General features: G+C 30.2%; 5 protein-coding genes across 7 annotated transcripts; 2 read left to right on the top strand and 3 right to left on the bottom strand.

The window, feature by feature from the left end:
- Positions 1 to 190: 190 nt before the first annotated feature.
- Positions 191 to 12,698, bottom strand: LOC127289635 (protein suppressor of sable). Of its 3 annotated transcripts, none has more exons than XM_051317703.1 (8): positions 12,604 to 12,698; positions 4,738 to 5,158; positions 4,424 to 4,631; positions 4,005 to 4,360; positions 3,736 to 3,931; positions 3,302 to 3,663; positions 3,003 to 3,231; positions 191 to 2,900 (listed from the first exon to the last, which is right to left on the bottom strand). In XM_051317703.1, the coding sequence occupies exons 1-8, from the start codon at positions 12,624 to 12,626 to the stop codon at positions 781 to 783; spliced, it is 3,915 nt and encodes a 1,304-aa protein (XP_051173660.1). In that variant the 5' UTR covers positions 12,627 to 12,698; the 3' UTR covers positions 191 to 780. The 3 variants fall into 3 exon arrangements, with proteins under 3 accessions (XP_051173660.1, XP_051173659.1, XP_051173661.1); XM_051317702.1 differs by lacking the exon at positions 12,604 to 12,698 and adding an exon at positions 7,661 to 8,558; XM_051317704.1 differs by lacking the exon at positions 12,604 to 12,698 and adding an exon at positions 7,097 to 7,215.
- LOC127289638 (uncharacterized) lies at positions 11,288 to 12,309 on the top strand. Its single transcript, XM_051317709.1, has 2 exons — positions 11,288 to 11,712; positions 11,772 to 12,309. The coding sequence occupies exons 1-2, from the start codon at positions 11,666 to 11,668 to the stop codon at positions 12,202 to 12,204; spliced, it is 480 nt and encodes a 159-aa protein (XP_051173666.1). The 5' UTR covers positions 11,288 to 11,665; the 3' UTR covers positions 12,205 to 12,309.
- LOC127289636 (DNA repair and recombination protein RAD54-like) lies at positions 12,454 to 15,818 on the bottom strand. Its single transcript, XM_051317705.1, has 10 exons — positions 15,579 to 15,818; positions 15,187 to 15,393; positions 14,928 to 15,118; positions 14,661 to 14,863; positions 14,158 to 14,600; positions 13,818 to 14,079; positions 13,591 to 13,753; positions 13,116 to 13,521; positions 12,868 to 13,031; positions 12,454 to 12,802 (listed from the first exon to the last, which is right to left on the bottom strand). The coding sequence occupies exons 1-10, from the start codon at positions 15,579 to 15,581 to the stop codon at positions 12,607 to 12,609; spliced, it is 2,238 nt and encodes a 745-aa protein (XP_051173662.1). The 5' UTR covers positions 15,582 to 15,818; the 3' UTR covers positions 12,454 to 12,606.
- A 320-nt stretch (positions 15,819 to 16,138) lies between these two features.
- Positions 16,139 to 18,298, top strand: LOC127289578 (protein Tube). The gene is made up of 7 exons (XM_051317575.1): positions 16,139 to 16,416; positions 16,474 to 16,643; positions 16,734 to 16,804; positions 16,907 to 17,164; positions 17,276 to 17,527; positions 17,610 to 17,744; positions 17,839 to 18,298. Exons 1-7 carry the CDS (start codon positions 16,238 to 16,240, stop codon positions 18,016 to 18,018), a joined length of 1,245 nt encoding a protein of 414 aa, XP_051173532.1. The 5' UTR covers positions 16,139 to 16,237; the 3' UTR covers positions 18,019 to 18,298.
- A 96-nt stretch (positions 18,299 to 18,394) lies between these two features.
- LOC127289577 (rabenosyn-5) lies at positions 18,395 to 21,029 on the bottom strand. Its single transcript, XM_051317574.1, has 7 exons — positions 20,632 to 21,029; positions 20,438 to 20,563; positions 20,205 to 20,345; positions 19,962 to 20,123; positions 19,504 to 19,858; positions 19,043 to 19,430; positions 18,395 to 18,956 (listed from the first exon to the last, which is right to left on the bottom strand). The coding sequence occupies exons 1-7, from the start codon at positions 20,765 to 20,767 to the stop codon at positions 18,729 to 18,731; spliced, it is 1,536 nt and encodes a 511-aa protein (XP_051173531.1). The 5' UTR covers positions 20,768 to 21,029; the 3' UTR covers positions 18,395 to 18,728.
- Between the last annotated feature and the right edge of the window lie 56 nt (positions 21,030 to 21,085).

Genomic DNA, 21,085 nt, shown 5'->3' with positions numbered 1-21,085 from the left:
TGTACTATGTACACGGAAGACGTAAAAAAATAAAGTCGAAGCAAATTTAGAAATTTTCGATTTACTTGTAATTATGCACTCTTAATCCGGAGGAATTGTCATTTTTATCCTTCAAATATTTTATTCCCTATCGTCTCCTAAATGTACATTTTTATATACATTGTATAACATAATAATATAATAATAATAATAATCGCAACTATATGACAACAATTTTTCATCATGATAAATGATCAAATTTTATAATAAGTATTGACTTACTTATTTCTCGATTCTGTCGCAACAATTAACACAGTAATTCGAGAAAAATCAGGGCTGAGTTCATCTTTTTTTTTTTTTTTTTTTTAATAAAAATCGTATTTCACAATTATTTATTTCATTATAAGAAATAACTTTTTTACAAAGAAAAAATAAAAAAGTTTATTCAAAATCTAAAAATTTCTATTTGTTATTCAAGTTTCAAAATTGTTCAAATATTCCCCACCTCCCCAACCCCTTTAGAAAAACTCAGCTCTGCTCTATAATTTTAATCTATTTTCATTCATCGCAACTTCAGTGTCCAAAAAAAAAGATTGCTTATAAAATAATTTACTTTTTAAATAATATTATGCGAATAATAAACTGAGTCATTAGAAAGTAATTTGCAAAGCAATCTATAAAATATTTTCGTTTCCTGCGAATTATAACAGTAAAACAAAATTTAGGACACTAAAGAACTCATTCTTTTTTTTTATAATTAAGGATCATAGAAAAGTATTAATAATTTTCATTCACCAATTCCTACGAGGGTGATCGATTCATTGAAGGCCCATTTTTATTTCTATTTCTTCGACGAACTCTTCCGCCCCTTCTGTTTTGATTTTGATTTGAATTCCAATCGCCTCCATTTCCAAAATTAGGTCCATCTGAATTTGGTCCAAAATTCCTCATATCACCGGGTCCAGGACCAAAATTATTGAAATTTCCATTCGAATAGCCACCATCAAAATTCGGTCCATTATCATTATAATTCATTGGACCAGGGCCTAATAATCCAACGCCATTATTTCTTTGCGAATTGAAACGTGGATCAAAATTCATTTGATTCTGTCCCATATTTGGACCCATATTTGAGCCCATATTGGGACCCATGTTTGAGCCCATATTAGGACCCATATTTGAATTCATATTGGGACCCATATTCGGACCCATGTTTGAATTCATATTAGGACCCATGTTTGAATTCATGTTGGGACCCATGTTTGAATTCATATTAGGACCCATGTTTGAGTTCATATTTTGTCCCATGTTTGGACCCATATTGGAACCCATATTTGGTCCCATATTCGGACCCATATTTTGTCCCATATTCGGACCCATGTTTTGTCCCATATTTGGACCCATGTTTGAGCCCATATTGGGACCCATATTTGAACCCATGTTTGGCCCCATATTGTGACCCATATTGGGTCCCATATTTGGGCCCATGTTGTGTCCCATATTGTGACCCATCATTGGCATGTTTGAACCCATTGGTCCGCCCATCATTGAATTCATATTGGGACCCATCATCATTGGTGGCATATTTTGCATCGCTGGTGGTTGCATGTATGGTCCCATGTTCATATTCATTTCCGGAAGTCCCTGATGATGTGGAGGAAGGGAAGCATTCATTCCTTGGGAAGATTGTGGTTCGAGTGCCTTGCGCCTTGGATCCATTCGTATTTGTGGCGGTGATTTTGGTGTGTCGAATTTTATTGGTGGCGGTGACATTGGCGAATCGGCAATGTCGTTCAATGATATTCGGAAGATTTTTTTTAAACGTGGATCAATTCTCACTTGTGGATCGTTTTTACTTAATTTCAAACCAGTGTAATCGGGACGTGGAATATCGATAACGTGAACTTTGTAGACAATTGGTGGATGTGATGCGATGCTACCGTCAATTTCAGTGCACGGTACATGCGTTGGAACGGGTTTAAATGGTAGGGGTAACATTTGACGAAGATCAACGTCGGATTTCATTGATGAATTTGTATAGTTACCACCGACTAGACGGAGATCAGTGTCGCCAAATTCAGAGAAACATTGCCTTAGATCCATGTCCTTTCTTCGATGATCTTGATCGGGTCGTGCTCGAAGATCAGTGTCCATTGGAGTGTCCATTGAAGTTATTCCCGAACTGTATATACTTGTTTCTAATTTATGTGATCTTGGATCGTGTTTAACGGTTACTGATTTTTGTTCTTCCCTGCGTTGTCTTGGATCACGTGACTCTCTGGGATCTCTCGTCTCTCTTGGATCTCGTAACATTCGTGGATCTCGGGAAGGAACGGAAGAAGTTTGGGAATGAGAAATTGGCGATGATGCGGGACTAAAGCTTGCACTTTCATCATGATTCGTATCTAATTCTTTTACGGTTGGCAAATTTTCTTCGCATTTCACTTTAGTGTCGGCATTGTCAACGTTTGCTGTGGAATTTGTTGACGTTGGTGAATTTGTGTTACTATTTGCTTTTAGGGAAGACAATAGTTTTGATACTTCGGCACTGATATCAATTTTACTTAAATCGCCAAGTTTATCAACAAAAGGCGCTGGTTGAGGTATATTCGATGGTGGAGGACTTTTTTCTTCGACTTTTGTCTTTTCTTCCATTTCTTGATCTTCCTCGTTGTTGACATCGATTGTCAAACTACCGGAATCATCTTTATCGTCATCGTCATCGGAATACCAATCGTCTTGATTTTCTTCTTCTTCATTCTCGAGATTTTTAAAACTGTCCAATGCCTCTCGCTGTTGTTGTTGTATTCTCGCAAATAATTCCTGAGCTTTTTTCGGAAGATTCGGTGGCATATTTTGTGATTGTAATTTTGGTGATGATGGCTTTTCACTCTCAATTTGAGTTTCAACTGCTCGCGATTCTGAAAAATTACTTTCTTTAATTTCTGAATTGACTTTTAGATATATAAAAAAAGCGATGGTTTTTCAGTGTAAAATAATAAATGTTAATTTGAAAAATTTACCTTCTGATTGGGTCAAATCCTTTTCCTTCTCAGGCTCATCTTCCTCCATTGGCATTTCAATAACAAGATTTGATTCTTCTTCTTCGCTGTCTTCATCTATTTTCGACTGAGTAATATTTGCTATCTCGTCGGCTATACTCACAACACGAGGTTTGGACGATGCTGTAAGCATTTGTCGTAAATCAACATCTTTTGGAGTTTCTGAATTTGTAGAACTTTTTCCCTTTGACTGTAAATAAACAGAATATTAAACAAAATATAGATAAAGAAAAAAAAAACAATTTTTTAATTCCAATTACCTGTGCTCGAATTTCATCTTCTTCCACATCTTTTGTAAAATCTTCCTTTGCATTCAATTTACTTGAGTCACTTTGACTTATTTCACTATAAAAATCCATTGAAACTGTATTTTGCGGTGCAGGCAATTGTTGACGTTGATCTTGTACGGCTAAATCTAAAGCAGCATTGGAAAATTCCATTCCAAGTTGATTGGCTGATTGCAAAAGCATTATTTGTTCATAAGGAACACGATCCTCATCTGAACCCCATCGAGTCTTTTTTCCCGATGATTTTCTTTCTTTTGATGTTGTTGTCGTCGTCGTTGTTGTCGTTGTTGTAGTTGTCGCCGTCGTCTTTTGTGGCACAGATTCTTCTTTTGTTTCTAAAATATTTTTTTATTATTAAAAAAAATAAAAATTAGATCCAACAAAAGTACAGAAAAAATATAACAAACCTTCTTCTTTTTCATCACGATTCGTGATATTCAATTCAAAAAGACTGGGAATCTTTTGACTTCCTTCTTGTCCTTGGGCCAAATTCTTCTCCGTATTGTTGATCATCGTTAAAGCACCGTCTCTGCTCAGTCTTGGGAAGTTGCCTAAAATTTCTTTTGGTGCTGTCTCCAAATGTTTGAGTAGAATGTTCTTCACCTGGAAAAAAAGACAATTAAATTTTTTGTTTTAATTTTTTTTTAGATGTTTTTTTTTTTTGTTATTAAATTACCTGCTCGTTCAAGGGCTGATGAGAGAACTTGCAGTTCTCTCCTTGGCCACACTTCAACCCTGTATGAAAGAATTTGCATGGAAAGTCATGATGCATATAAAGACATTTATCCCTTTTAGCACAACAATCCATGAGATAAAATTTACACAACTCCATTTTCCTTGGAGGCAGCGCATTGTGCGAGTACGGACAGTCGTCACCCCGATGACATTTTCCCTGCATGTAGTAGGAACAAATTGCATCAGGATCTTGATTGTGATCGTTGTTTGATTGATTCCTCCGGCCGTTGCGCTCATTTCGCACCTGGCTTCGTCCTTTGTTTTTGCCACCGCGCTCGTTCTTTCCACCTCGACGTCCTAAATAAAAAAATAATAATTAAAAAATTGATTCTTAATTGAAAAATAAATTTCTTAATTTACCTCGGGAATTACGTTTATTATCACTGTCTCGATGTCGACTGGAACGATCGTCATAGTCGGAACTACTGTCGTAATTGTCATGATCGTTGTTTCTTCTCAACGGCGATGAATTTTCGTGAGATCCTTTCCTAACGGGAGAAGCACCTCGTACGAAAAGCATCTCATCATCATCTTCATTTCCATTTTCTTCGTCGCTTACTTTTCTCCTCTAAAATATAATATTGTAATATTAAAAATAATAATTGTAAAATAATAAAAATAATAAAATAATCATTATAATCGCAACCAAAAAATAAATAATTAATAAAACCCACTTTTTGTTCTTTTACTCGTTCTTCTTCTTTATCATCTCTTGATCGTTTTCTACTTTTACTTCTACTACTTCTACTAGATTTGGAATTGCTTTCTTGATGTTTGGATTTATCTTTATCTAAAGCTGCTTTTATTGCTTTTTCAACATCTCCAGCCCAATCTTCAGTTGGGCCTTTGTTAAATTTACTTGATCTATCACTACTTCCTGATCTTTGAGAAGATTGTTTTTTGCTCCTGCTACTTTTGCTATCGTTACTTTTATTTTTTGATGAGGATTCCTCTTTCGTTTTTGATGATTTTGAAGACACCACTGGTTCTGGTTTTGGCGTTGGAGCTGGTGTTGGAAGCGGTACAACTTCATCGTCATCTTCATCTGAAGGAATCTCTCCATCTTCTAAATCATCATTATCATTGTCGGGAGTCCTAAAAATCATCAAATCATCATTTTCCTAATTTATTGATTTTACAAATAGTAAAATATTTTAAATTCCTGAAATTGTGTGGTATGCTTTGCAATTTTTCTGACTACACTAAAAAAGTATGTATATCGAAAAAAATTCCTAACTATTTTCTTTTTAGATTTGTATCTCCGTTTTAACTAAAAACTACTTTATATTTCAATTTAGGATATTAACAATTTGATAATTATGCCTAGTTCCTAAACTCACATAGTTTTTTTTTTTTTTTTTTTTTATAACTTTGTTGGTTATTGTATTAAATATTTGAAATTCTCGTGAAAAAACAATTTACGAATTATTAGCAATAACTGGTAATAAGATAATATTATCAATTGCCTCGTTCAATTTGATAATAAAAACTGTCTTAAAAATAAGCTTATATTTAATTGAGAAAAATTTTTTTTTCTTTTCTTTTTCTATAAATAGTCTACATTTCATTAAAACTAGACTGACAACGATTTTCTTAATCCAATCTTTATTCATTTGTTTTTTTCTTCATTAAATAAAAATTAGTATCGTTCGAGACAAGTTTTATTTTAAAAATATTAATTCTTTTTGTTAAAAAAAACTTTTGGTATTAAAAATATTTTTTCAAAAAACAAAAAAAAAAAAAAAAAAAATTGCAATTGACATTGGAAATGATTGATAAATTTTGAAAAAGAAATTGATAAAAATAAAAAATTAAAATTAAAACAGGTGCAGATTTATCATTCTTTTAGAAGTCATAGAGGGATTCACATTTACTACCATTTTAAAATATGTTGACCTTATCCTCTTGCACAAATTTACTTCCCACATCGATCGATATATGAACCAAATTAAACATTCAGTGCATATATATATGAAACTTCAAAATAAAAACGAACAATCAATTTAGTACTTTCAATTTTGTTTTGATTTCTAATAAAATTTTCTATATTTTAAACAATTTGTACAAAAAATTATTTTAATTCTTAACAATATAACAAATGTTACAAAATGATTAAATAAAAAATAAATTTCTTTTTTAGTAAAACTAACGGCATATAATAAATATTGTAAATTATTTCGTTAGTAAAAAATAAGCAAACTTGGTTAAAGATTAATTTTTTTTTTTTTTTTTGACACTAAAATGAAGCATTAAATCATTTATTTTCATAAATTTTCAGCTTTAAAAAATAATTGACACTATCACAATTTTTTTTAAATAGAAATTTTTTGTTTCCTCTTTGAATTTTTAAATACATGATTGAGATATCGTTTTATATTTTGAATGCCTCATTATGAAATATATTTATTACTATAAATTATTGTAACGACCCACTTACATCTAAATACTTTTGAATGAAATAAAGTCAACAACCTGTCTAAAGAGGCATAATAATATTTGAATGCGACGGCTCTTATATCAGAGCAGATGCTAGCTGGAGGTTCGAAGGACGTTTCTCAACGTACTTACAACATTCGACCTCTTTGGAAAGAACCCAAAAAAGCGCACAGCATCATTTTCAATCGCAATTATAAAAAAAAAAAATAAATAAAAAAAAATCCTAATTCTTTTAGAGAAGCGGGAGTAATTTTCACCTCCCAAATAAATTAATGAAAAATTCTCTTACCGTTTATCAGGAACATTAGCATAATCATCATAATCATTATCATATCCTCATCGATAAAAAAGCCTTGTTATTGCAATAGCAACCACACATTTCATATTCTTCAATGAATTTTCAATCGGCATCAATAACATGTATTTCGTTTTTTAGAGTGTTAGTGTTTATATATAAAAACGTGTACATCTGTATAAATTTACACAGATAAACACGTTTTATTTTTTTTTCTTGTATGTATTTCTTATCGCTCCCCCAACACCCCTACTGTGAACAAATACGAATTCCACTAAAAAAAAAAAATCAATATATCTTACGTCATTTGAATTTTTCGTTTTAATCTCCTGACAATCTAGACTAGAAACAATATCAAAAAAAAAGGAACCAAACAACGTCGCGCAATTTCAATTGCGTAACAAATTGCGTGTTCCTCGCTCTCAACTTTTTTTTTCCCCCCCACCACTTGTTATTGTCGCTTTAACTTCTTTCTGCAGCCAATACTAATAATCGATTTTAAAAATAAATCAGCTAAAATTAAATTAGCCGATTTATTATAAAAATCAATTTTGCAAAAATATAAAAATTAATAAACAGGAGTTTAAAATAAATTATACAAAATATGAAAATGAAAAATTAGAATTCGTAATGACCGATTGAAAAAGGTCTCAAAGACTGTTTCCCTTTCGATCGGTCTTTACATAAATAAAAAAAAAAAAAAAAAAAAAAAAAAAAATTGAATGAAAGTCGATTTTGCCTTTTCCCATCAGTGAAGATAAATTCTACTTTAGAGAAGGCGTTCGGGGCATTAGAGGAGCACGAACATAATTTATACGGAGCAGTATAGTCCGAGTTCATTTTGATGAATAAAAAATGAGGCAAACCTTTGGATTAGAGTCTCGGCCGCGGAAACACTCTCTAGAGCCATTGTTTCCCGATCGGAGATCGATCGAGTTTACCATGTGCCACTACGAACTGTTGATGATCATTCGATCGATTGAAGCAACACTCGACGGCTTTTTCTTTGTGAAATCATTTGACTCTGACATGAATAAAATAAGCTATATATAGCTCTACACAGAAATCGCGTTTGTTTTCTAATATAAAAAATTGATTAATTAATTTATCTTGAATTATCGACGGCAATACGAGCTATTTTTTTTTCTTTCCCTTATAATTTGTTTTTAGAGCTCTTCTCTTTTTTTTTCCAAAAAAGAAATGGAAATTTAATACACAAAATGTACTAGTCAATTTTGGAAAATGGCGTAGCGTTTTTCTCAACAACGCGTCATGCGAGCTGACGTGTCAAATACCGAATACATCCGGTTTTCTATGTAAGTTTATCTTTGCAATAAATGTATCTGTGTAAATCAATGCAAGTATGTAAAAGAAAGAGCGTTAGTCTGTTGATTTGTCGACAGTCGTTTATGCTTGATGATCACGAAGAAAATGGCGTCTTTGTTAAAGCTTGTATGTGTCTGTGTGTATCAATTCAAGGTAAGGTTAGTGCATACATATGTATGTGAAGACGCCCACACAAACAAAATTGTTTGTGTGCGTGTGTATACGTATATGTGTTTATGCGTCAGCCTTCGAATTCCACAAGAAAAAACCTTTCTTCAGAGCTGCAAAACTTGAATTTACCGGACAAAAGAGAAAGACTAATTAAAAAAAATGGCTCGCTATTGATCCGTCGTTAACTCGTAAAAAAATGCACGTTTCTTTTTTTTCTTTTTTTTTTTTTTTTGATTTTCAGCAAAAAAAGTTAATATATAGCGAGCTTGCCGCGGAGTGTCGTGTGTCGTAAATTTGTAGTGGCAAAATCAGTGCTTTTGCGTTGTTTTTTCGATGATCAATTGATACATGGGCGATCAATGCCACAGGTAGCGAAGAATACGATCGGCAGGTAGAGCGAATTTTACAATGTCAGCAGTAATTATATAAAAAAAATTTGTTGAATGAATTAGCGGAACTTGAAAAGTTAACTATACATGGCCACATCTGGAACTATTCTGAGCAAACGGTCGAACAACGCGAGGAGAGTTCCTCTCCAGGTCACAAGGGATAGAGGAACACTCGATTTCAACCAATTGGAATACAACATTTTGAACACGTGATATCCCCCACTTGAAATTGTCAACCCCTTCTCTCAATGCAATGGCATCCGAAGCTTTGATCCCTCTTTCTAACCACTCCTGTGCCCAGCCCAACCCTTCCCCCGCTCCAACAAGAAAAAATGAGCGCTTTCTGAATTCCTGAAAAATCGCTGAACGCAACTCAACTCCACAATACCTAACGTTCATTGGCTAATGATGAAATGTATCATACATGGAAAAAACATTGGGCTAGAAAAGAAACAAGTACCTATATTGTCTTTGTCTTTATTTTCTGATCGTTAAACTTGTTGGTTATTAGTAGGTCACTGATTTCGTAAATTATTATTTATTTTACATACCTGAATGTAAAATATTTTATTTTACATTAAAAATCATTATTATTAATTTTTATTTAAATTAATATTTTTTTTTTTTATTTCAAAAACAACATCGCTTTTACTGCGTGGCCTTTATTTAATAATAGTTATTTTTATATGAACAATATTTCCAGGTCATACCTCATTACAAGGGAAAGATAATTTTATCTAATTATTTTATAATTAGATATACCGAAATTTTCAAACAATATTATGAAAATATAATTTTTAGACAGTTAATTTACAAGGATTCAATGATTAATTAAAAATAAAACACGTTTTTTAAAAACAAATTTTTAATTATTAAAAGAGTAGTTGTTAAAGTGAGGGGTCACTTTCAATTCTCCTTCTACTATACATGAATGGAATCCGGAAGTTGAATAACCGGAGATAATTTTTGTTAATGAAAACTATATTGAAAATTTTCAAATAAAAATATAGGACATCAATTTTTTTAGTGAAAAATATTTGTTTTAAATTAAATATGCACAATATAATTTTTATAAAATTTTTAATAAATATTTAAACATTTGTTTATAATTAATCACTGAAATGAGTAAATAAATTTTGAGTTACTTTCGCACGTTTTCCAGCACAAGAGAGAGAGAGAGAGAGAGAGAGAGAGAGAGAGAGAGAGAGAGAGAGAGAGAGAGAGAGAGAGAGAGAGAGAGAGAGAGAGAGAGAGAGAGAGAGAGAGAGAGAGAGAGAGAGAGAGAGAGAGAGAGAGAGAGAGAGAGAGAGAGAGAGAGAGAGAGAGAGAGAGAGAGAGAGAGAGAGAGAGAGAGAGAGAGAGAGAGAGAGAGAGAGAGAGAGAGAGAGAGAGAGAGAGAGAGAGAGAGAGAGAGAGAGAGAGAGAGAGAGAGAGAGAGAGAGAGAGAGAGAGAGAGAGAGAGAGAGAGAGAGAGAGAGAGAGAGAGAGAGAGAGAGAGAGAGAGAGAGAGAGAGAGAGAGAGAGAGAGAGAGAGAGAGAGAGAGAGAGAGAGAGAGAGAGAGAGAGAGAGAGAGAGAGAGAGAGAGAGAGAGAGAGAGAGAGAGAGAGAGAGAGAGAGAGAGAGAGAGAGAGAGAGAGAGAGAGAGAGAGAGGAGAGAGAGAGAGAGAGAGAAGAGAGAGAGAGAGAGAGAGAGAGAGAGAGAGAGAGAGAGAGAGAGAGAGAGAGAGAGAGAGAGAGAGAGAGAGAGAGAGAGAGAGAGAGAGAGAGAGAGAGAGAGAGAGAGAGAGAGAGAGAGAGAGAGAGAGAGAGAGAGAGAGAGAGAGAGAGAGAGAGAGAGAGAGAGAGAGAGAGAGAGAGAGAGAGAGAGAGAGAGAGAGAGGTCAGTGTGCAAAAGTACAGTTATTTGAATAGTAATTTACTTCCCGTTAAATTTCAAAGATTTTACTATATAATTATAATATAATTACAAATATTAATGAATTATAATTTTTATTAGAGTTTTTAATAATAGTAAAATTTTTTTTGCAGTTTGCAAATCGATTTTTTATATATAGAAATTTAAAAAGTATAATTATTGAATTTCCGATGTTTGACAATAGAGAAAGTATTATGCGTCTATAGAATTTCAGCATCAACTTTACGTTAGGTATAGTTATTATTGAGTAGTAAACTTTCAAAAATTCATAAGTTTTCATATCGATTAAAAAACAGCTTCCGGATACTCGATTTGCCTTTGCGCATACGGATATGCGTTTGCGTGACATTTTCTATGAAGCAGATGTGATTCAAATAAATGCTGAAACTTATGAGAAGAATTTTTTATTAAATAAAATTATTACTTTCAAATTGAAATTTTAATAATTTCAAATTTCTTTAATTTTAAAATCAATTATAAATTATTATTGATTAAAAATCATTAAAATAAATTTTATAAATAAATTTTCGAAAAATTTAATTTCAATATTGAAAAAAGTTTTAAAACTAAATTTCTGACTTTCGTAAGAAACAATTTATACAAAATAAGTGTCAGGCCAAAAAGGCATTTGAATGCGATAACTGCGTCACTATAATATGGTAATTAACAATTCAGTGAGAAAATGAAAACATTAAGTCAGAGGTCTAGATAACGAAAAAGAAAAACGTACAAGAATTTAAAACTATGTCATAAAAAATATAAAAATAAGTGTAAATTTACAGAAAATCTAAAAATAAAAATAAAAAGAATATCGAAAAATTGTAATAATACATTTTTTGGTTTAATTGCAATATCAAGTTATCAACTATGTACAAAGATTACATCTTTTGAAAAAACATTCAGTGCAAACGCTTAAACTATTGCACATTAGTTCTTGTAAATTGCATTAAAAAAAAAATTCAACGATTATTATTTATGAAGAACTAATTTCTTGTTCTTAGAAGTCGTTCAACTTTGATCTATATTTATATAAGTCTTCAAACCACTTCTTAAATCACTACAATTAAGAATGAAATTTCAAATTAAAATTCTTGTTTGCATTTCAATAACAAGTATGTAAGTATTATTTTATCTTGTTAAAAAAATATTTTCAAATAATTTTTTCTCAATTGCAGAAGAAGTACTGAAATAGGAAAATTTAATAAAAAATGGAATGTAGAGTTTGTTGAAATTCCAGAAAAATTTGCGAAAATGTTTTTAATAATTGGAAATTTAGAAGAGCCAATTAAAGATAACGATAATATTAACTATGAATTAATTCCACGAGATGAAAATAAAACAACTTTAAACAATGAAAAGAGTAAAAATAAAACTGAGACTAATGTTGTAAGAAAAGTAAATTTTCAATTACAAAAAAGTAAACCAACTGATAATGAAAATAAATCGATAAATCACATTAATATTAATATTATAAATGATACAAGCAATATCATCAATATTGTACAAATCCTTACAATGAATAAAACGATCAAGAAAAATATCCTTAATCCACATTTGGGCAAAGAAAAATCATATTTTGTGTACAAAAAAACTTTAAAAGAAACTTGAAAATTATCTGGATTTTGTTATTTAATATAAAGAATAGAATTATGGTAGTTCACAATTAAGATTTTGAACAAAAAAAATATATATATATTATAATAACGAAATACAATTATTGAATTTTTCTACGTTGAGGTAAAGTTAATGAAGAACCGCAAAACAAATTATTTATCAAAATTGAAAGAAATTAGATTTTGAATTTGTTCCTTTTAATTTATTAAATTAAATAAACGTAACTGTAGATTAAACATAGGCTGAAGAATAAACAATTTTATTATATGCAAAAAAATGAATCTCTTTCATTAAACCATAAACATACCTCGTACTTTTTTTCGATAATAAATAATATTTAGAAAACATAAATTTCAATCTTTTTCTTAGAATTAGAAGGAGAAAAAAACATACCAGTCACGTAGTGACTTGTTCATGTGAACGATGATGAAAGACAAAGGAAATGCCACTGGACCAACATTGTCGAAGAGATATATCTGGTAAATGCCTTGGACTATGTGAATGCCTCCAATCCGATAAATCAGATGTGCAGTCAGATTTTTCCGGAGGTCCTTTTACTTCCACTCCATTCACACATCTCTTGCATTTAAACCTTTTTAAAATTAATTAATTAATTAAATTCATTTTTAATTTAATATAAGAAAATTTGCCACTTACTTGGAATGAGTATCAGAAATTGTATTTTCTTCTAATCTAAATAAATCTCTTAAATCGCTAAGTGTGAAGTGTCGCGCGACATCTTCGTCCTGATCAACAACAGTCGAACTCAATGCTTTCTTGTGAGCCTGCCGTTGGAAAATCTTCTCTTCAATTGTTCCAGTCTAGGAAAGAAAGAAATTAATGAATATCATACTTATATTTTGAAAAAAATATAAAAAAAAGGTTTGTTTAGATAAGAAACTCACGCAAAGGAAACGATAAACGAAACAGGGTTTTTTTTGTCCGTCTCTCCAAACTCGGGCCATTGCTTGATCATCGTTCGCCGGATTCCAGTCTGGATCGAACATCACAAGACGATTTGCACCGATTAAATTTAAACCACAACCACCTGCTTTCGAACTTAACATGAAGATAAATTCCGAACTGTTGGGATCATTAAACGACTCGACAATTTTGGCACGTTTTTTAATTGTCATTGAACCGTCCAATCTCACATAGCGATAACCTCGTTTATGGGACAATTTTTCAAAAAGATCCAAAGTTTGAGTGTAGTTGGATACAAGGACAATTTTATCATTGGTTGTTGATTTAATTGAAGCCAAAAGGCAATCTAGCACCATCAGCTTACCTGATAATTCAGGCTGTACTTCCCTGAAAGAAAATATAAATTATTTGTTTTTTAGTAAAAAAAATAAAATTTAATACTGAATATTTGCTTACTTTGTACTATAATTACTTGGCAGTAATTTTGAAGCGCCTTCAAATCCCTCAGAGTTCTCTTTAATTTTCTCATAAACCAAATCGGGATGATTGCACAATTTTTTTAAAAGTGTTATCGCAGACAAGGCAGTGATGCTTTTTCCTTCTTTCACGTTTTCTTTTTCTAAAAGAATAAAATTTGAATAATAACTATTGAAAACTGTATTAATTAACAATTAACAAATTACCTTGCATTGATTTTTTAATACTATCACTTTTGATAAAGTTCTTGTAAAGCTGATTCTGTAAATCGCTCATTTTTATACAAACAACCAATTCATGTTTCAATGGTAAATATTTGGAAAGCAAGGCACTAGTTCGTCTGATAAGACACTTATTTACAACTGTTACTAATTCTGTCAATCTCTCCTGAGCGAGTTGACGTTCTTTATCACTTGCCATTGCATCTTGACCACGTAGAATTGGATTTTCGAATTTTTTTCTAAATTCCTGAAATCAGTTGAAAAATTTTTTTTTACCGTAGCGAAACGAGACCCTTTTTTGCAATTTAGATTTAAGCAATTTTACCTGAGCAGTTCCAAGTAATCCTTGATTAACAAACTGAATAAGTGAGAAATATTCGAGTAAATCATTTTGAATTGGTGTCCCACTGAGAAGTACTCGACGTTTTGCCTTTAAACCCATTAGCGCTTGATATGTTTGATTCTCACAATTTTTAAGCCGATGTCCTTCATCACAAAGAACAAGACCAACTTCATCTTCATGTAACACATGAGCGTGTAAACGAAATGTTTCATAACTAATAATGAGAATTGGATTAGCGCATCTTCGTCCATATGTTTTCATAAATCCTCGAAGTTTTACATCTATGTCATTCTTACTGCCACCATCAATTGCAAGAGGTTTCACTCTATTGTTCAACCATTTAAAAATTTCGTTGTACCAATTTTTCACTAAAGAACTTGGAGCTACTATTATAGCTTTTTCAATCAATGGCTTAGCTTCAGGTCCTAAATTAAAATTCAAATTGTTGAATATAAAATTAAAATTCTAAAGAATTAGTAAATTACCTTGTTTTAAAAGAGTCCATAAAAGTGTTATACACTGTAATGTTTTACCAAGACCCATTTCATCAGCCATTATACATCCGTAAGCATCTTCTATACGTACTCCAGTGACACATTCGTACATAAATTTCACTCCTTCTCTTTGATGTGGTCGCAAAATATTACACAATAAAGGATCCACTACTACATGTACCAATTGTTTATTTCTAAAAAAAAAAAAAATTTTTCTTTAAAAATAAGAAATTTAATTAATGAAAAGGGAAAACTTACGCATCGATTTTTATTTTATCGTGTTCGGATATTTCAGGTGGAACATAAACGACCAAAGCATTCCCCTCATCAGGATCATGTAAAGCTCTTCTCGGACCAGATAATCGAAATCCAAGTGAACGTCCTGAGAGTTCATAGCCGGGAATTGGAATTTTAAATGGTTTACTGAGAAGTTTTCGAACGTTGAGTTCCTTTAAATTAAAAAAAAAAAAGATTAAAAAACGAATAATTTTGGATTTATTAAAAATAATTGACTTACATGTTCAGAAATAACTTCTTGTGTAGCATGAACATCTTGATCAGTAAGAAGTAATGGTTTAAGTTCTTTAATAACTACTTCCTTTGTTTTTCTACTTCGTTTTTCCTTTTGTACTATAACTGTTGCAGGTTTAACAAATGGCAGCTCATTGCAAATTTCCGAAAGTAAAGGTCGCTTACCTCTCTGACTTGGAGCTAAGGATCTTATCTGTAAATTAAAATTTTAATTTTATAACAAAAAATTGAGATTATAATTCGTTTTTTATTTTGTCTTGTTTTTGTATTTTTATACTTGCCAAATCAAAAATAAACTAAATCTACTAGTTTAAAAAAAAAAAAAAAAAAATGTTAAGTCAAGTTAACTATTTGTAAACAAAAAATAATATAACAAACCATTTTAGATTTTGAGGTTAGCAGACAATAGAAGTTCTAGATTCCTTCATCAAATAATTGTATATCACTTCAATTTGAAGAATAAACATATTCCCACCTCTAGGTAGTCATAATTCGGCAAAAAAATGGGTTCTTTATAAACTCATAAAAAAACATAGTAATAAACAAAAAATATAACAACACTTCTTTTACAATTCGATCACTGTTTGTGTGTTTGTGATAATCCAGGTTAATCTAGGTTAAGCCGCGCGTTTTTATTTTGATCACGTGATTACTTCCAAGCTCAAAAAATAGTTTTAAATTACACGATTAAGAATTAAATAATTGAAATATTAATATTAATGAACTATTGTTAATCAATTTGAAACTACAATTTATATTTTTAATTTATAAATAAAAGAGAAAAGAATTTTATTTGTTGTATTTTTAATTATAAGAAGCTAAAAAGTAAGAAAATTGACTAATATTAAATCTCCCCTTACCATGCGTTGATGTAAACAAAAAAAAGTTTGATGTTTTTCCGTAGTGGCAGCACTTTCTAGATCTAAAATCACGTGGTCATCACGTGGTACCAGAAAACTTTGTTGACAGTTGTAACAGGTTGCTAAAATTAGTTTTTATTAATTTTTTTTTTAAATTTCATAAATAAATTTTACAAAATGCTACCAAGCAGTAGTCAACCAGTAAATTTAAACACTGAAATTCGAAAACTACAACCGCTGCATATTTACAAATTAGCATGGTTATTAAATACCGTGGATGATGATTGGAAAAAATTTATGTTTATGATATCTATGGAGAATTCTGATGAATATAAATTTGGCATGGATCATCTTATGTGAGTATCGTAACAATATTGTCATTTTTATGAAAACTGAGTATTATTATTTTAAAGCCTTATTGAACAAGCTTCTCGACAACAAAAAAGAGGATGTGCAGAAATATTTCTTGAAGAATGGAGTACAATGGGCAGAAGAAGACCAACTTTGAAAATTCTGTTAGAACTTCTTAAGAAAGCACAATTATTCAGAGCCGCTGATTATGTGTCAATGAATATTTTAAATAGTAATGAATTTTTTATTTTACTATAATTTTTGTTTTTATGTGACTTTTTTCAATATTTTGTATCACTTTTTTTTTTTTTTTTGAAAATAGTGGGTAGAACAGAAAGACCTAATGAAGGACCAGCAGCAAGAATTGAGATTCCGCGCTTGGATCTAGATAGTGTAAGAACAAAAGTTTTCACTCATATGAAATTTAGAAACTAGTTCGTAACTTTAAATTATTTTTCAGATATTTTTAAAATAAAAAAATGTTATGGCTTACAGGAAAGTGACATAACGAAAAATTCATCAATCAAAGTGGATGTGCATGTAGAAAATAGTAATTTAAATAAAGGCGGAAATCTTCCTGTGGTAGAAGAAGAAAGAAAAGTAGTTGTGCCAATTCCTGCATTTCTTGAAGAAAAGAGTTTTAGTAATTTCAGTGAAGGTTCCATTAATGAAATACCATCAGAAATAGTTGAAACAGAATCCAGAGTAATTACTCTTCCTGGTACATCTCAGAACGTTAAAAAATCACAAAAGGTATTGATAAATTAATATTACCTTATTATATTAATACAAAATGTTATTTTTAATTTAATTTTACTGATACTAATTTTACTGAAATAAAATAATAATTTTTAAAATTTAAAGGTTAATTATACAGGAAATGGTGAAGCTTATAAAATTCCTGCCTTTCTTGAAAATGAAAGTTTTGGTAATTTAAGTGAAGTGGTTCAAAATGTAGAGTCAAAAATGGTTAACGATGAACCACGCGAGGTTTTAAATAAATGTGAAATTAAACCAACATTACCTCGTTTTCTTGAAGAAAACTTTACTTCCACATCGCAAGACTTAATTGCATTCAGTAGTGCTGATAATTTACCACAAAATGAATTGGAAAATGTATGTTTTCAATTTCTATTTTTTAATATCATTATTTTATGACTACAATTTTATATGAATTTATTCATTCATTTATTTACAGTGCAGAGATGTAAGAAATAAACCATCATCTTCAAGGATAAATGAAATAGTCCCACAACTTCCTACCTTTCTAAACGAAATGAGTCTTAGTAATTTTAGTGAAGTCTCAGAATCTGAACAACTATCGAATGATAAAGTAAGGAAAACAAGAAATTAATTTTAATTTTCAATCGCTGTTAAAATAAAGAATTAAATTTTAACAGAAAATCTAATTTAATTTTAATTTTCAGAGTAATAATGTAGAGGGAATTATCAAAGTATGTAAAGAATCTTTATCAATTCAAAATGAAGGAGTTTCTCAACTGCCAGCATGTCTCAACGAAGTGAGCTCTAGTAATTTTAGTGTTATCTCCGAGGGTGAAAAATCTTCTTTCACAAGTGGATTAAATTCCGATTCAATTGATGTATAAACAATCAAAGTTCTTGACATCCATGACATTTAGGTAAAAATGTCTTTTTATTAATGAAATGACTCGATAAGTAATTTTATCAAGCAATAAATAAATCCATGTTTATTTTTGGATTATAATTCTCAATGAAATTAAAAACTCAACTCTCAAATTATCTTAATTATAAAAAAATTATTTTTGGAGATTCCTTCCTAAAATGTGATAAAAATAATGTAAGTTTTCAATTTTAATATTGTAAAATTAAATACAAATATATATTTTTTATAAATTTATTATTGAATCACATTGCATTTTATATACAGTAAGAATGATTAACTAGTCAGTCAACGACGATATATTAATAATTAAGCAAAATTAATGAAGAAAATTTTTTCAATTTAAAAATATTTTTAATTCATGTATTGCATCTTATTATATAGGTACTTATGTACTCAAAGGGCACAGTCCGTTTACGATTTCGATAAATTTAAAAATTACAATTTTTAGAATAAAATTTTTTTTTTTAAATTGACAAATTCTTTTTATATTCAGTCGAATAACTAGTAAATCAATAATTTTGTATACATACTTTATAAATCCTCTTTTTGAAACTATAAATGTTTGTAATATATAAAATTTATATTCAATTTTGTATAATCTAAATTATATTATACTATATTAGATATACATATTTTAATAAAACTAGTAAATAAATGTTGACTTTTAAATGACTAGGTGTCATTGCTTTTTTGTTGCATATCGAAATAAGCGCTTTGAAGTTCTTTTAAATTACTTTCTAACGTTGCAACTTCATCATATTTACAATCATCTCTTGCTTGCTTTATATAAGCTTTTAAATTACTCATTTGTTCTATAATTGGATCCATATTTGCTTTATTTGACGAAATCATTATCGCAGCACCTGAAGGTCCCCAACCTTTCGATTTATCCATAATTAACTGAAATAATTTGTGTTTATTTTAATAACATATTGAAAAAAATTTTAATTTGTTAAAAAAAAAAATTAGATAGAAAAATATAAAACCTGATTTGTCTTGGGAGAATCAGTTTGAGAATTCCAAACATCCTTTTGTAAATCTTTACGCTTTTGTCTTTGTTCTTTTTCAATTTCTAATTGTAACTCATACGCAATTCTAGAATCGATTCTTTGCTGTCTCTTTTCCTTTAATTCAGCATACTCATCTTCTGATGGTAAACTTGGCATGCCAACTAATTGATCCTTGACAAAAATCACAGTTGACGTTCGAACCATTTCACGAAGTCTTCGTTCCTGTTGTTGTTGTGCATCATTATTATCGTTTAAACCCATAACCAACATTTTTTTACTAATCAAGTCTATATTCTCTCCAATTTTTGCTATTTTCATTCGTAAAACTTGTGCATCACGTAATTCATAAGTTGTTTCACCTTCACTAAAATGAAAAAATTAATTAGTTTTTCTCTGAAAGAGTAAATTTTTATTTTAAATTTGATAAAAATCCTTACCTTAATGATTGCCACATTTTATTATACATTTCAATATGACGTTTTGCTTCTGTCATGTAGGTTCGCATTTTCTCATAAAGTGGATAAATAATAGGCTTGTCGAATTGTCTTGCCTTTAGCTTTTCTCGTGCATCAAGAAGATTGTTACAATGTTCACATAATCGAAAATTGTGTTCATTACTAGAGGAATCGCTTATTAATGACAAAACATTATTTAAGCTTGAACTAGAAGGTGATCTTACTAATTTCGTTAAACCAAGACTCGTTTGTACAAAACGTCCACTTATAGATTTATCCGGAGACACAGGTGATAGAGCAGAATCGTCTTGTATCGAAGCTGGACTAGTCATTCTTCCTTAAATGGTGAAAATTTATAAATTATTTAATTGTATAATTTAAATTAATTAGAAAGTTGGATTAATGATATTAATTGTAAATACAATAAAAAAAAAACATACGAGCTTCTATTATTGAAAGAAATGCAGTGCAATCGTGACACATTATAGCACCACACAATCTACAGTGATGTTTTCGTCTTGCCATGTGAAAACTTCGAGCACAAGTTGGACATAATTTTACATCTTTCTCATCAATCCATGGAACAATTGCACGTTCATGAGCTAAAAAAATTTTCAATTACTATTAAAATGAGAATAAAATGAATTTAAATATAAATTTTATAAAAGAAAATAATTTAAAACCTCTTCTGTCACTAGGATCAGAGGGTAAATTGTTTAACAATTTGTCCAATCTTATGAGTAGTTTGTTAGTTTCAGAAGAATATCTTTCCAATCTTATGTTCCTTATTTCCTTAAAATATTGTGTATGGTCAGTAATAAAACCTAAAATAGAAATATATTTTAATTTCAAAGAATCCACTTCCCATTTATTTTTGAAAGTGAATTAAATATTTAAAAACAGAAATAATACATACCAATTTCTTGTTCTCCCCAATCAATTTCTTGTTTAAATTTTTGATTATCTGTCAAAATTGGACCATTATAAGTTTCTGCTGATTCGTTTTGTTTTAAAATCTTTTTCTTTGCTTTGCCAAAGAGATCTGAAATAAAAATGAATATTAATATATTTAGAAAACCAACAAAGGTCAGGAAAAATAATGAAAAATACCTTTGAGAGATTTTAAAATTTCAGTGTCTTCATTGTGGAATTCTTCAAAATGTTTTGTCAATTGCTGCGGAGTATTTAGATCAGTCATACAAATTGGACATAAAAAACCTTCTAATACTTCCTGAGAACTTGCCATTTTTTTGCGTTTTTTTTTATCAATTATTTTTAAAAAAAAACCCAAAAATACTGCAAAATATTTAGGTTAGGATTGGAGTTTTTTCGTTGGTTCAAATGTTTTCATTTAAATCACCATTATCCTTTATTATTATTCTTATTTAACATTATATTGAACAAGTTGTTTAATTATTAAAGCACAACATTATGTAAATTCTTGTTTTTTTAATTGTGACAATTAACTGATTTGACAGGTGATAAATATTTATTGTCTGCTGTTTTTGACAATGGCGGCAAATTTAAAACTAGTATAAAATTTCATTTTTATTTTTTATTAATT

The sequence above is a fragment of the Leptopilina boulardi genome, unplaced genomic scaffold (genome assembly GCF_019393585.1).
Source record: "Leptopilina boulardi isolate dan_hultmark-lab unplaced genomic scaffold, ZJU_Lbou_2.1 LbouV2_48, whole genome shotgun sequence".
Taxonomy (NCBI): domain Eukaryota; kingdom Metazoa; phylum Arthropoda; class Insecta; order Hymenoptera; family Figitidae; genus Leptopilina; species Leptopilina boulardi.
The sequence above is the reverse complement of the archived record's forward strand: the minus strand, read 5'-3'. Positions and strand labels throughout refer to the sequence as shown.

Excerpts from the sequence above, each read along its gene's own strand:
- LOC127289638 (XM_051317709.1), top strand. The coding sequence starts at position 11,666 with ATGAAATTTCAAATTAAAATTCTTGTTTGCATTTCAATAACAAGTAT. Across the intron at positions 11,713-11,771 it reads TGCATTTCAATAACAAGTAT|AAGAAGTACTGAAATAGGAA; the intron begins GTAAGTATTATT and ends TCTCAATTGCAG.
- LOC127289578 (XM_051317575.1), top strand. The coding sequence starts at position 16,238 with ATGCTACCAAGCAGTAGTCAACCAGTAAATTTAAACACTGAAATTCGA. Across the intron at positions 16,644-16,733 it reads GTCAATGAATATTTTAAATA|TGGGTAGAACAGAAAGACCT; the intron begins GTAATGAATTTT and ends TTTTGAAAATAG. Across the intron at positions 17,528-17,609 it reads CACAAAATGAATTGGAAAAT|TGCAGAGATGTAAGAAATAA; the intron begins GTATGTTTTCAA and ends ATTTATTTACAG.
- LOC127289635 (XM_051317702.1), bottom strand. The coding sequence starts at position 7,704 with ATGGCTCTAGAGAGTGTTTCCGCGGCCGAGACTCTAATCCAAAG. Across the intron at positions 4,632-4,737 it reads AACGAGTAAAAGAACAAAAA|AGGAGAAAAGTAAGCGACGA; the intron begins GTGGGTTTTATT and ends ATTATATTTTAG. Across the intron at positions 3,932-4,004 it reads ATCAGCCCTTGAACGAGCAG|GTGAAGAACATTCTACTCAA; the intron begins GTAATTTAATAA and ends CTTTTTTTCCAG.
- LOC127289577 (XM_051317574.1), bottom strand. The coding sequence starts at position 20,767 with ATGGCAAGTTCTCAGGAAGTATTAGAAGGTTTTTTATGTCCAATTTGT. Across the intron at positions 20,564-20,631 it reads AATTTTAAAATCTCTCAAAG|ATCTCTTTGGCAAAGCAAAG; the intron begins GTATTTTTCATT and ends TTTTTATTTCAG. Across the intron at positions 18,957-19,042 it reads ATTCTCCCAAGACAAATCAG|TTAATTATGGATAAATCGAA; the intron begins GTTTTATATTTT and ends AAATTATTTCAG.
- LOC127289636 (XM_051317705.1), bottom strand. Across the intron at positions 14,601-14,660 it reads ATGGACTCTTTTAAAACAAG|GACCTGAAGCTAAGCCATTG; the intron begins GTAATTTACTAA and ends ATTTTAATTTAG. Across the intron at positions 13,754-13,817 it reads TATTAAAAAATCAATGCAAG|AAAAAGAAAACGTGAAAGAA; the intron begins GTAATTTGTTAA and ends TTATTCTTTTAG.